General features: G+C 40.5%; 1 protein-coding gene across 11 annotated transcripts in view; it reads left to right on the top strand.

Moving 5' to 3' along the window:
• TSPOAP1 (TSPO associated protein 1) overlaps window positions 1-13,690 on the top strand; it is a 188,740-nt gene that overhangs the window by 140,008 nt on the left and 35,042 nt on the right. For all 11 annotated transcript variants that reach the window (XM_089657078.1, XM_089657071.1, XM_089657041.1 and 8 more), the window contains 4 exons: window positions 8,168-8,971; window positions 9,720-9,871; window positions 10,922-11,512; window positions 12,881-13,153. In XM_089657078.1, coding sequence (XP_089513204.1) covers window positions 8,168-8,971; window positions 9,720-9,871; window positions 10,922-11,512; window positions 12,881-13,153 — 1,820 coding nt within the window. The remainder of the gene's footprint in view (window positions 1-8,167; window positions 8,972-9,719; window positions 9,872-10,921; window positions 11,513-12,880; window positions 13,154-13,690) is intronic.

The raw sequence follows: 13,690 nt of genomic DNA, 5'->3' as shown, positions 1-13,690 counted from the left end.
AGCAGAAATGGATGGGATTAACTAAAGCTCATCTGCAATGTGGGGAAACTATAATGTTGCCTGGGGTGAAAGGGATGGTGGTGGTGTTTGTTTAAGTGGCGAGGGGAGTGCTACCCAACCCCTAGGTTTCTTTGTTTTTTCTTGGTTTGTTTATAGATAGGGTCTTGGATAGAGCTGGATCTGATAGAAGTGATCAGACAAGAATCGTAAAGGTATAGACAGCCACATCTCTCCACTGGAGTGACAGGGGAACAACTTGTGGACAGTCCTTGTTTGCATGTCCTGAGACTGATATCTACTGTATATAGCAGAACTGTTTGACAATATCCTAGAGCATAAGTGTATCATGTGACTTCAGCCTTAAGGAGTAACAATGATTCTGTTGAGAAAACAAAAAACAATCACCTCTGGGTGATTCATGTACATTGCAGGATTTTAACCACTTGCCCTACAGAGGATTTCCCCCTTTCCTGACCAGGCCATTTTTTGCATTACAGCACTGCATTAGCACAGCAACTGACAATTGCGCAGTCATGCAATGCTGCACCCAAATTAAATTTATGTCCTTTTTTTCCCATGAATAGAGCTATAAAAAAAAAGACCAACCATTTTGAGGAAAAAAACATATTTTCGACTTTTTGCCAGTAAAAAAGTATGTCCAGTAAAAAAAATTAAAAAATCAAATTTCATGATAAATTTAGACCAAAATGTATTCTGCTACATGTCTTTGCTAAAAAAAAAAAAAAAACCCAATACGTGCAATACTAGGTGTCATTGACATCCCCAGTGACACCAATACAGTGATCAGTGCTAATAAAAAGCACTGACACTGTACTAATGGCACTGGGCAGGAAGAGGTTAACGTGGGGCAATCAAAGGGTTAACTGTGTGCTGTTTCACAGTAAGCTGTGTGTGTGCTTGCAACTGTAAGCACACTGCTTTGTATGGCTCTGCTATGCCCCCTACCCCCATGCGTGCCCCTTACCCGGAGATGCAATATCGCTTATATATACGTGATTTTGCGCACCCCTGCTGCCCTGTAGCAGTATTTCTGCTATAGGGCAGCGGGAAAGCAGTTAATAAACTTTGTTGCAGATTCCTACCTTTCTCTGCTTTAAAGTAAAAGTGATTTGTTCTGTTTTGTGTCTTTGCATATTAATTCTGAATGGGAGTGGCTGATTGTATCTTAGTGCAGAGTACTTCACACAAACAGAAAATTACATTTTTGGTGGCATTCTGTACACCACATTACACAGAATGCCTCAAAGTTGCCATATTGCATTGAATTGCACAGAAAGTTATAGTGCTGCAGTTTAGAAAGTAATAGTGATTAATAACATTTAATTACAATATATATTGTGTAGCATTTGTATATGCAATATTTTTTGGTATTTGTTTCCACGACTACAGTCTGTCAGTTGAGGGGACAGTTATATTTACATATATTTTAGAGTATGTTTAGCCAGCAGGTTGTAAAAATGAAGCTAGCTTGAGCAATATCTGTTGATGATGGCAAGAGAGTGTTGGCTTTATACTAGTACAAGGTCAGCTGTGAGAGCAATGCCATTTGTTTTCATAATCATGAGACAAGTAGTGCATCCAGAAAGTATTCACAGCACTTAACTTTTGCCACATTTTGACATTTACAGCCTTATTCCAAAATGGATTAAATTCATTTTTTCTCTCAGCATTCTACACCGTGTTCCAAATTTATTATGCAAATGATATTTTTCTCATTTACCTAAATAATTGATGTAAATGTCAGCATAAGTCTCATGTTATCAACTATTAAGAGTACAATTCAAATTTTATTGAACAATCCTCCTAATGATAACAGTATTTTTTTAAACATAACAAACTTCCAATGCACTGTTCCAAATTATTACGCACAGTAAGTTTCAAAACACTTTATAGGTTGTAAAGAACTGAAAATTGTCATTTGTTGTGTTTGCAGCATATTTACAGAATCAAAAGCTATTTCAATCAAACTTTTAACAACATTTTAACTTTTTAAACATTTTAACAGGTCACGTTACATTGTAACATAGGACCCCTTATTTGATAGCAGCTTCACAAGTCTTGCATCCATTGAACTTGTGAGTTTTTGGACAGTTTCTGCTTGAATTTGTTTGCAAGATGTCAGAATAGCCTCCCAGAGCTGCTGTTTGGATGTAAACTGCCTCCCACCCTCATAGATCTTTTGCTTGAGGATGCTCCAAGGGTTCTCAATAGGATTGAGGTCAGGGGAGGATGGAGGCCACACCATGACTTTCTCTCCTTTTATCCCCATAGCAGCCATTGATGCAGAGGTATTCTTTGCAAATTAGTCTTCATGTATTTTTCTGCCCAATGCAGCCATTTCTGCTTGTGAGCATTGGTTTGTGGTGGCCGAATAGAAGGTTTATGCACAGTTGCAAGACTCTGGAGGACTCTACACCTTGATGTCCGTTGGACTTTAGAGGCACCAGCAGCTTCAAATATCTGTTTGCTTCTATGTAATGGTATTTTAGCAGCTGCTCTCTTGATCCGATGCATGGATCTGGCAGAAATCTTCCTCAATGTGCCTTTATCTGCGCGAACCCGTCTGTGCTCTGAATCAGCCACAAATCTCTTAATAGTGCAATGGGCATGCTTAAGTTTTCGTGAAATATCTAATGTTTTCATACCTCATCCAAGGCATTAAACTATTTCATTCTTTTCGGCAGCAGAGAGATCCTTTTTCTTCCCCATATTGCTTGAAAATGGTGCTCTGCTTAATAATGTGGAACACCGTCCTTTAGTAGTTTTTCCTTAAATTGGGCTCACCTGCCAATCTAATTATCACAGGTGTCCGAGATTGTTTTCAGTGATCAAAAGAGCCCTGAGACACAATGCCATCCATGAGTTAAACTGAAAAACAAAATATTTAATCTTTGTAACACTTAAATAGAATTTGCATAATAATTTGAAACAGGGTGTACAAACAATACCCTATAATGACAATGTGAAAGAAGTTTGTTTTGAAATCTTTGCAATTTATTCAAAATAAAAAAACAAAAAAAGTATTCACAGCCTTTACTCAATACTTTGTTGAAGCACCTTTTGCCACATTTTGACATGTACAGCCTTATTCCAATATGGATTAAATTCATTTTTTCCCTCAGCATTCTAGAAACAATACCCCTTAATGACAACGTGAAAGAATTTCATTTTGAAATCTTTGCAATTTATTCAAAATAAAAAAACAAAGTATTCACAGCTTTTGCTCAATACTTTGTTGAAGCACCTTTAGCACCAATTACAGCCACAAGTTGTTTTGAGTATGATGCTACAAGCTTGGCACACCTATGTTTGGGATATTTCTCCCATTCTTCTTTGCAGTACCTCTCAAGCTCCATCAGGTTGGATGGGGAGCATCGGTGCACAGCCATTTTCAGATCTCTCCAGAGATATTCAATCGGGTTCGAGTCTGGGCTCTGGCTGGGCCACTCCAGAACATTCACAGAGTTGGCCCATAGCCACTCCTTTCTTATGTGGGCTGTCCTGTTGAAAGATGAACCGTTGCCCAAGTCTAAGGCCCAGAGCACTCTGGAACAGGTTTTCTTCAAGGATGTCTCTGTACATTGCTGCATTCATCTTTCCTTTGATCCTGACTAGTCTCCCAGTTCCTGCCACTGAAAATATCCCCACAGCATGATGCTGCCACCACCATGCTTCACTGTAGGGATGGTATTGGCCAGGTGGTGAGCGGTTCTTGGTTTCCTCCAGACATGACGCTTGGCACTCAGGCCAAAGAGTTCAATCTTTGTTTCATCAGACCAGAGAGTTTTGTTTCTCATGGTCTGAGAGTCCCTCAGGTGCCTTTTGGCAAACTCCAGGCGGGCTTCCATTTGTCTTTTACTGAGGAGTGGCTTCTGTCTGGCCACTCTACCATACAGGCCTGATTGGTGGAGTGCTGCAGAGATGGTTGTTCTTCTGGTAGGTTCTCCTCTCTCCACAAAGAAACGCTGGATCTCTTTCAGAATGACTATCGGGTGCTTGGTTACCTCCCTGGCTAAGGCTCTTCTCCCTCGATTGCTCATTTTGGCCAGGCGGCCTGCTCTAGGAAGACTCCTGGTGGTTACAAACTTCTTCCATTTATGGATGATGGAGGCCACTGTGCTCATTGGGACCTTAAATGCTGCATACATTTTTCTGTACCCTTCCCCCGGATCAATGCCTTGATACAATCCTGTCTCGGAGGTCTACGGACAATTCCTTGGACTTCATGGCTTGGTTTGTCTCTGACATGCACTGTTAACTGTGGGACCTTTATATAGACAGGTTTATGCCTTTCCTAATCATGTCCAATCAAATGAATTTCCCACAGGTTGTTTCCAATCAAGTTGTAGAAACATCTCAAGGATGATCAGTGGGAACAGGATCCACCAGAGCTCAATTTTGAGTGTCATGGCAAAGGCTGCAAATACTTATGTACATGTGGGGTTTTTTTTTGTTTATTTTTAATAAATTGCAAAGATTTCAAAACAAACTTCTTTCACGTTGTCATTATGGGGTATTGTTTGTAGAATGTTGAGGAATAAAATGAATTTAATCCATTTTGGAATAAGGCTGTAACATAACAAAATGTGGCAAAAGTTAAACCGTTAACAAACGTAACTCCAGCAATAACTCATACCATGAACATAACAAGTAGAATATAATAGTTGGTAAGTGAGACATATCAGAGAGGATGATTTGTTGTACCTTACTTGAGGGTTCCTTGCATGGTATGTCCATCCACTCACACTTTCGAGGGTACACTAGATCAGAAATGAGAGAGTGGATGTGTGGGTCTAGAAGCTGGTAGTTTACATCCTTGTTGCATTGTATATAGTTTACTGAAATTAAAGTTTATCGGTACTGAACCTTCTCTTGTCCAACAGTGATGTGGTGTTGAGGGTGTAGCTCTTAGGAACACTTAGCTAACATAAAAGGCTCTGTATGTCCCTTCACGTGGGGTTCGTTGGAGGATATGAATGTGTACTTTGTGCAGACATGTAGCACTGCATGATCAACTGCTTGTAGAGATTGTAAGGGGCAAGATACTCTAGGAATCCTTTTAGTACATATCTGCAACAATGATAGATCACATAGGGAGTGGGGGTGCAACATGAGCATAGCTCCGAACAGTCCCTGATTTGGAGGGACTCTCCCTGATTTGGAACATTTGTGTCTGTGTGGTCTGATCTACATAGATGTATATAAAATGCACTTTTGATCTTTCAAAAAGTGCTTCCCAGTGCTAAACATTTTATCCAGTTTCTAAATTGCTGAATTTGTAGATTTCAAAAGCAATATATAAAGAAATTGTAGTGGTGGAAAAAAAGCATCTGTGTAATTTTGTATATTTCTCCTTTAACTACCTGCCAACCACATACTGTAACTTTACTCCTACAGTGTGGGCCAGCTGTGCAAAATCACACACACACTGTGTATATATGTATACACACACTAAATTGACAAAAGTATTGGGACGCCTAGCTTTACACACACGTGAACTTTAATGGCATCCCAGTCTAAGTCCAAAGGGTTCCATATCCAGTTGGCCCACCCTTTGCAGCTATAATAGCTTCGACTCTTCTGGGAAGGCTGTCCACAAGGTTTAGGAGTGTGTCTATGGGAGTGTTTGACCATTCTTCCAGAAGCGCATTTGTGAGGTCAGGCACTGATATCAGATGAGAAGCCCTGGCTTGCAGTCTCTGCTCTAATTCATCCCAAAGGTGTTCTATCGGTTTGAGGTCGGGACTCTGTTCAGACCAGTCAAGTTCCTCCACCCCAAACTCGCTCATCCATGTCTGTATGGACCTTGCTTTGTGCACTGGTGCACAGTCATGTTGGAACAGGAATGGACCATCCCCAAACTGTTCCCACTAAGTTGGGAGCATGAAATTGTCCAAAATGTCTTGGTATGCTGATGCCTTAAGAGTTACCTTCACCGGAACGAAGGGACCAAGTCCAACCCCTGAGAAACACCCCCACACCATAATCTCCCCTCCACAAAACTTTACACTTGGAGAGTGCAGTCAGGCAAGTACCGTTCTCCTGGCAACCGCCAAACCCAGACACGTCCATCAGATTGCCAGACAGAGAAGCGTGATTTGTCACTCCAGAGAACACATCTCCACTGCTTTTCAGAGTCCACTGGCGGCGTGCTTTACACCACTGCATACGCTTTGCATTGCACTTGTTGATGTAAGGCTTGGATGCAGCTGCTCGGCCATGGAAACCCATTCCATGAAGCTCTCTACGTACTGTTGTGCTAATCTAAAGGCCACACGAAGTTTGGAAGTCTGTAGCTTTTGACTCTACACACATTTGGTGACTTCTGCGCACTATGCACTTCAGCATGTGTTGACACTGCTCTGTTATTTTAAGTGGCCTACCACTTTGTGGCTGAGTTTCTGTTGTTCCCAGTTTCTTCCACTTTGTTGTAATACCACTAACCTTTGAATGTGGAATATTTAGTAGCAAGGAAACTTCACGGACGGACTTATTGCACAGGTGGCAACTTAACACGGTACCACACTTGAATTCTGAGCTCCTGAGAGCAACCCATTCTTTCACAAATGTTTGTAGAAGCAGTCTGCATGCCTAGGTGCTTGATTTTATACACCTGTGGCTATGGAGGTGATTTGAACACCTGAATCTGATGATTTGGAGGGGTGTCCCAATACTTTTGGCAATATAGTGTGTGTATGTATATGCATTTCCGAGTAGGGGGTGCGTGCGCTGCCTACCTGCAGAGAGATCTGTTGGTAAACAACACCGTTCTCTCTGCTGACAGCAGGGATGTTAGTTTTTGTCTTCGTGCTTTCCAGGGAAACAAAAAACTGTGACATCTCCAAGTAAAACAGCACACAGCCAGCACATTACACAGTTAGGCACACAGTTAACCCTTTGATTGCCCCAGATGTTAACTCCTTCCTGCCCAGTGTCATTAGTACAGTGTCAGTGCATTTTATTAGCACTGATCACTGTATTCGTGTCACTGATCATGTTAGTGTCAGAATGCCTGCCATACTATCATATTCCCACTATAAGTTGCTTCTTGCTGCCATTACTAGAATAATAAAAAAATAAATAAAAAATTCCGCTATCATTTTCACACAGACCAATTAATATATACTTATTGGGATTTTTATTTTTACCAAAGACATGTAGCAGAGAATACATTTTGACCTACATTTTTGAAATTTTATGTTTTTATTTAAATTAAAAAAAAAAAATTTTTTTCAATATTTTCAGTACTTTAGCGCAAAAAATAAAAAAAAAACGTTGTGACCAATACCACCAAAACAAGCTCTAATTGTGTGAAAAAATTATATACATTTCATTTGTGTACAGTGTGCATGACTGATATAAATTTCATTTGTGTACAGTGTGCATGACCGTGCAATTGTCAGTTAAAGTAGCGCAGCGCCGTATAGCAAAAAAATGGCCTGGTCATGAAGGGGGGTAAACCACCTGGAGGGCAAGTGATTAAAGGGGTGTGTCCTATGCCTACATACTTTTGCAAATAGGTGTCCCTCCTTCCCATCTCAAAAAGTTGGGAGGTATGCTTGTGGAGCAAAACGGAACACAACGAACATGAACAAGTCTACAGATTGGTCTCGTACATCCAGGGATGAATAAATTCAAGGTTTGCTTGAAAGTGCCAGGGAAGGCGAACAGTTACCAGCGGCGGGTAGTCCAGTAAGGACATGGATAGCCGGCAAGCCTGGGAATTATTGGGATGAAATAGGTCCAGGCCCATGGTGTGCTGGTGATATTATTCTCTTGTAGGGCCAACAAAGCATACCAGTCTCCTAGTCCTCTGCTGAGCTTTGTGGTTTCCTCCTCCAGCCACTACATCACTGCAGGCCATAGCAGTGATGTAGAGGCCGGTGTAAAGTGTTGCTTTAACCTGGAAATAGAATTTCAAAGTCAACGTGGCCGTTTGACGTTCTATATAACTGTTTATTAAATATCTTAATTTATTTACTAGATAACGGTATTTTTGTAATTTGTATGTTTTAATTTTTCTTTCATGACATTGTCAGTTTTCGCTAATCTGATATTTTTACAATGAAAATTTGGTTTAGTTTAATATCAGGTGCAAAATCAAAATACTACTAACATTTTGTGACATGTAATGTTGTCTTTATAGGGGAGTTAATGGATGGAAGGCGTGGTCTTGTTCCTTCTAATTTTGTGGAGCGCGTCTCTGATGATGATCTGATAGCCTTTCACCCAGGTGAAGCCAATGAGCTGTCACATAGTTCTGCACAGGACATTAGCTTTCTGAGTGGAAGCAGCATTGAGAGAAGCGAGGAGGATGATGATCCAAGCAGCCTCAGCCCATTGCCATTGCAAGGAAATAGTGAGGGAGCTACTGAGGTCTCAGCTGTGCCTTACCCTAGAAAGTTGACCCTTATTAAACAACTAGCCCGAAGTGTAGTCGTTGGATGGGATCCTCCTCTTGTAGCAGCAGGCAGTGGAAATATTCTCAGTTACAATATTTATGTGGATAATGAACTCCGACAAAATGTTCGATGCGGAGGACAAACTAAAGCCTTGATTGAGAAGTTAGAGCTGAAAACTAGGACGTATCGTATTTCTGTACAAAGCATGACAGAGACTGGTTGCTCAGACCGGATGCGTTGCACTTTGTTGGTTGGCCATGGTTACACTCTAGCTCCTACACAGCTTCGTGTTCGCAGCTTGTCAGCCACCTCTGCAGAGATCACATGGCAGCCATGTAACAGCAACTATTCACATGCCTTGTATCTAAATGAAGAAAGCTGTGGATTGGCCAAGGCAGGGACCTACTGGTACACTTTTGGCAGTTTGAGACCAAGCACCATGTATAATGTTAAAGTGGAGGCACGACCTCAACGGATTCCGTTGGAGTTGCCTATGGAGAGAAGGGAGCCAAAAGCAACAGTTATGCAGCTGACAACTCCTGCTGCAGGTAAGTGTGATTTTACTATAGTATTTTGTTTTTACCAGTTTCATATATCGGTTTTCTTAAGCGTTCTATCATTTCGTTGAAATTGTAACTATGGATTATCAGATACTAACATATTCTTACAATCCCTAAAAGAAACCTTAAACAAGCCCACGGTGACCATTGTGGCAGTAGGCACTGTGGAACAATTCATCCTCAAACTTCCCAGCACAAATACTGAAAGCCTAGTCTAAGCCAGTTCACTTCACTCTGCCCCCTTTCATAAGAGTGACCCAGTAGACACTAATCTACAATGTATACTATAATGAGACCCACTTTGAAGGGCTTCATTAGTGCTATAAAGGATAAATTTGCTTAAGGGCATCTACAGCTCGTTTACTACTTTGTGAAAATGTAAATATGTATAGCCTAAACATAAGGCTCATTTTAAAGGCATTCTTGCTTTATTAGTAGTACACCATTACAACTAATTTAAATTATATGCTGACTACAAATTATTACATTGACATATGAGAATATGGTGAAAAAGGTATCCTTTTGTGTTGATATGGGATGTAGAGTGCTATGGAGTTCAATGTAAGACCCAAAATACACATTTTTTGTAATAAAAAAAATAATATAGATAGAGTGTACTTGCAGAACAGCTTTTTTTGGTTTACATTGTATGACCGTTTAACATGCAAGAATACTGAGGGAAAAGTATATATATTAGCAATCAAATTTCTGTGCAGTAATTAATTTTTATTCACAGGTCCTCCTGATGCTCCACTTGATGTTCAGGTTGAGCTTGGTCCAAAACCGGGCGTTCTGCTCATCACTTGGCTTCCAGTGACAATTGATGCTGCTGGAACCTCAAATGGGGTCAGAGTAACTGGCTATGCAGTGTATGCTGATGGACAAAAGGTGATTAAACATGTTGCTGTCATACTATAATAATGTATCTGACCATAATCTTTGCTGAACTTTTTCATTCTTAAAGCTGAACGCCTGACAAAGAGGAGCATATGTATGAGAACATTACTCTGCATTTTCTTCTGTTAGGAAACTTTGAGTGTTTGGACAGAGCTGTGCAATTTAACATGGCCTATTTGACTCTGTGCTGTCCCCAGTTTTGTTAGTCTGAGTACTGCTGTTTAGGAGATCGCAGAAGTCTAATATCAGATATTCAGGTGGTTATGTTGGTTATATGTAAAAATACATTTAATAAATATACTTGCGTTCAGTTTCAAGCGTCCACCTACCAGCTGTATTATAAATAATGATTTATCAGAGCAACTCCCTGGTGGGTTATTTTGGGGATTTTGTTTCTTCATGGGCAGGTCTTTGTGAACCAGTAGTTTTTGGCACAGATATCTTGATGGCGTTCATGAGTACTGTTCAGTATTCACTTTTTATAGAGATAGATGATTGTGATTGGCTAGTTTGGAGTTTAGGTCTCCAAACTTTCTAAACAAAGGGCCAGTTTGCTGTCCTTTACAATTTAGGTGAGGGCTGAACTGTGGCCAGAAGGAGTAGAAAAGGTCCTGATGTAAAAAAAAAAAAAAACACTGACAAAATGTTTGGTTTCAGTGGGAGGAATAGTGACCCATTGTTGGTGTAATTGGGAGAAATTGTGTAACAACGTTGGTGTCATTGGGATGAATTGTGCCCCTTTATTGGTGTCAGTGGGGGGAATTATGCCCCATTGTTGGTATCAATGAATAAAATAGTGCCCAAGGGTCAGATAAAAGCAAGTAAAGGGCTGCATCTGGCCACCATGGGGCTAAATGAATAGATTTTTTTTTTTAAAGTGATCTTGGTTTCCATATAATAGTAGTGAAATATGTAACCTGTATGCTATACTGCTTCATTAGGGTGTTGGAACGTATGTATGCACAACCCAATACAAGTAGAATGCTCTTTGTTGTTGTTAAGGGAAGATCGTATAATTTAATGTAATGTCTACTTTTTCAGGTACTGGAAGTTACATCTCCTACAGCTGGCAGTGTGTTGGTGGGCCCATCTCACTTGCACCTGCTACAGGTGTCTCGGGAAATATCAGTTAGGACTATGTCACCCAGTGGTGAATCTGTGGATTCAGTGCCAGCTCAAATACCCTCTGCCTTTAAAAAGGTCCCAGAAAGCCCTTCCTTGTCGCAGACCTTTTCTAACTCCAGCCTTACCTGTGAGCAGCCTCTGGTCTCTCTTCCATCCATGCCTCTCATTTTATCTTCTCCCTGCTCACTTCACAATGAAGCTACATCCACTCTCAAGGCTAATCTCTCCACCCACACAAGTTGTAGCAGAGCGGACTCCATAGACTATTTGCCTGCCCAGATTGCACCACATCTTTCACCACTCAGTGCTTCCTCTGGTTACTGCCAAGGATCTTCCAGTTTAGAACCTTCTGAGGTTCAGGTGTCATGCCAAGGTACACAAGAAAAACTATCCTCTTCTCTACCAGATTCTGCCACACATCCGTTTCCAGAGAAAACAGTCAGTAACTGCTTGGAAATATCTAAGATCCCATTGCAGTCTGAAGGAACAGCATTACAAAATAATCAGGTAAGTTTAAAGATGTTATGTAAACCTACTAACTACAAACTCAGGTGGCTGTTATGATAGTCTTCCTTAATTTTGTTTACAAATAAAGTATAAATAAAACCATGAAATGAAAATCTTGCATGTAAGCTATTAATAGGATAGCCAGTATTTAGAATTGGAGATCTGCCCGTTTATGCCCTGTTTGGTGCCCAGTATACCCTCTTGCCTTTCATTGTGTTTTCACCTGTGCAGGGAAAAAATCAACAGACTTGCTTAAGGGCCAGTTCGCACCACATGCAGGCCAGTGATTTTTTTTTCTGTGTCAAAAACGCAGAAAAGGCATTCCAGTTTTAAAAAAGAAAAAAGAACATGCATTTTTCCTGCACAGGACTGTACTGAAACACAGTAAAACTCCTCCAAAACACACCAGAATGCATCAAAAATGCACTGGACCCAGTACAGGAAAAAAAGCATCCGGAATGCATCCGGAAACACACTAGAATGCATCAAAATGCGTTAAACACGCGTATGCAGAAACACATCCGGTAAGGAGTGCGTTTTTGTGGTGTGAACCAGCCCTAAATGTCGTCCTCTTTCCAGCAGCACATACTTATTTATCCTGATCTCCCAGCCCATAAACAGAGCAGGAAGAGAGCACAGAAAATACCTGGTATTTATGAGAGCACATGATTCAATCTGTGACATTGCTAGTTTTTGTTGATTTGCCCAGTTTTGCGTGTAGGTACGGGAGATTCCAGCCCTGTTAAGCTTCAATTGCTGTGACTTTGCTCCCAGTGGCAGGAAAGATGCATATTTGCAGCTGGGGAGGGAGGCATTAAAGGGAACCTACCCCCTGCAAGGGCAAAGCACGTGCTCGTTTTAGGGCCTGTCTGTCTCAAATAGGTTTGGCATTCCCATACAACTCTATGGGATTGCAAAGCCCACTTGAAACGGGTCAAATTCAAGTCAGACAGAGGTCAACTGCAAGTCAGATGCACCTGCCAATGAAACCTGACTGATCTCCAAAGCATCTCAAATTGATGCCAAAATAATGCCGTCAACGCAATCCCCGGAGTCCTAACTAAAGTGTTTGCAATAGTAGGGCATGATATTAATTGAATATACAGAAGGTTGTCTGGTTAATGTAAATGTATACTGATTCCAGCCTGTTGTCACTTCCCAGATCTTGAAAAATATTTTTTTTCTTTTTTCTATCATGTGTTTATTTTAGTATAACTTAACATACATCAGGTTTGCATAAAAAGACAAGGGGTTTTCATAAAACCTGAAGTATATATATTATAGTGGAAAACAAATGTTAGTCATGTGTGCACGTATTCCACTTGGTAAATCTTCTCACAAAAATGAATTTCTTCCTTTGTATTGTAGAAGCAGTTTATGGAGACCAAAGAATCTGAAACCAGTGACCAAGCGCTGTGTGGCCTGCCACTGGGTGTAACATGGAAGAAGGAAAATGCAATAGAATTAAATCAAACAAACACCAAAGAGGACTGTTCGAGCCCAGAGACCGGATTATCCGAAGATGCAGAAAACACGACAAGCAGCCTAAGCTATCGAGGGGTGTCCATTGACGACTTTCTTGAGGTTGACAAGAAAAAGGGAAAGGAGCCAAGTGGATCTAAAGTTACTATTGAAAATGAGGTCCGTGATCAAGAATGATTTCATACTCTGTCAGTCAAACCTTTACACATTGGAGATATTTTTGAAGGAAACACAAAATAATTCCGTTAAAATATTTTCTGAATTACAACCTAGTTGTATTTGCAAGTAGGAGCTTTAACAAACATACTCTAGCACAGCTTTTCTCAACCTTTTTTAAACATGGAGGGACCCTTGAAATTATTGTCCAGTATGAGGGAGCCCCTGCTAATAACTACTTTTTTCTACAGCTTATGGTACATTAGTGTTATGGTCAGTGGGAGGAAAGCTTCTTATAGTGGTGGTCATTGGCAAAAAATGCTCCACTTACAAATGGTTAAAACATCATTGGTGTCAAAGGTTACAGAAATTACTCAACAAACCCCCTAACAACCTCTGGAGGAATCCTAGTTTAGAAAGACGACTACTAAAGGAGGTATATTTTATCAGGAAGTTCTTCTAAATAAATGTGTATGCAACAGGGTACTGATAATAACCAACCTTTCTTGTAATTGTTATTGTGGCCAGCTTAGTTGATCT

The sequence above is a fragment of the Staurois parvus genome, unplaced genomic scaffold, assembly GCF_062004578.1.
Source record: "Staurois parvus isolate SC_StPar_1 unplaced genomic scaffold, SC_StPar_1.0 ptg000029l, whole genome shotgun sequence".
Taxonomy (NCBI): domain Eukaryota; kingdom Metazoa; phylum Chordata; class Amphibia; order Anura; family Ranidae; genus Staurois; species Staurois parvus.
This window is presented reverse-complemented; position numbering and strand designations above follow the sequence as displayed.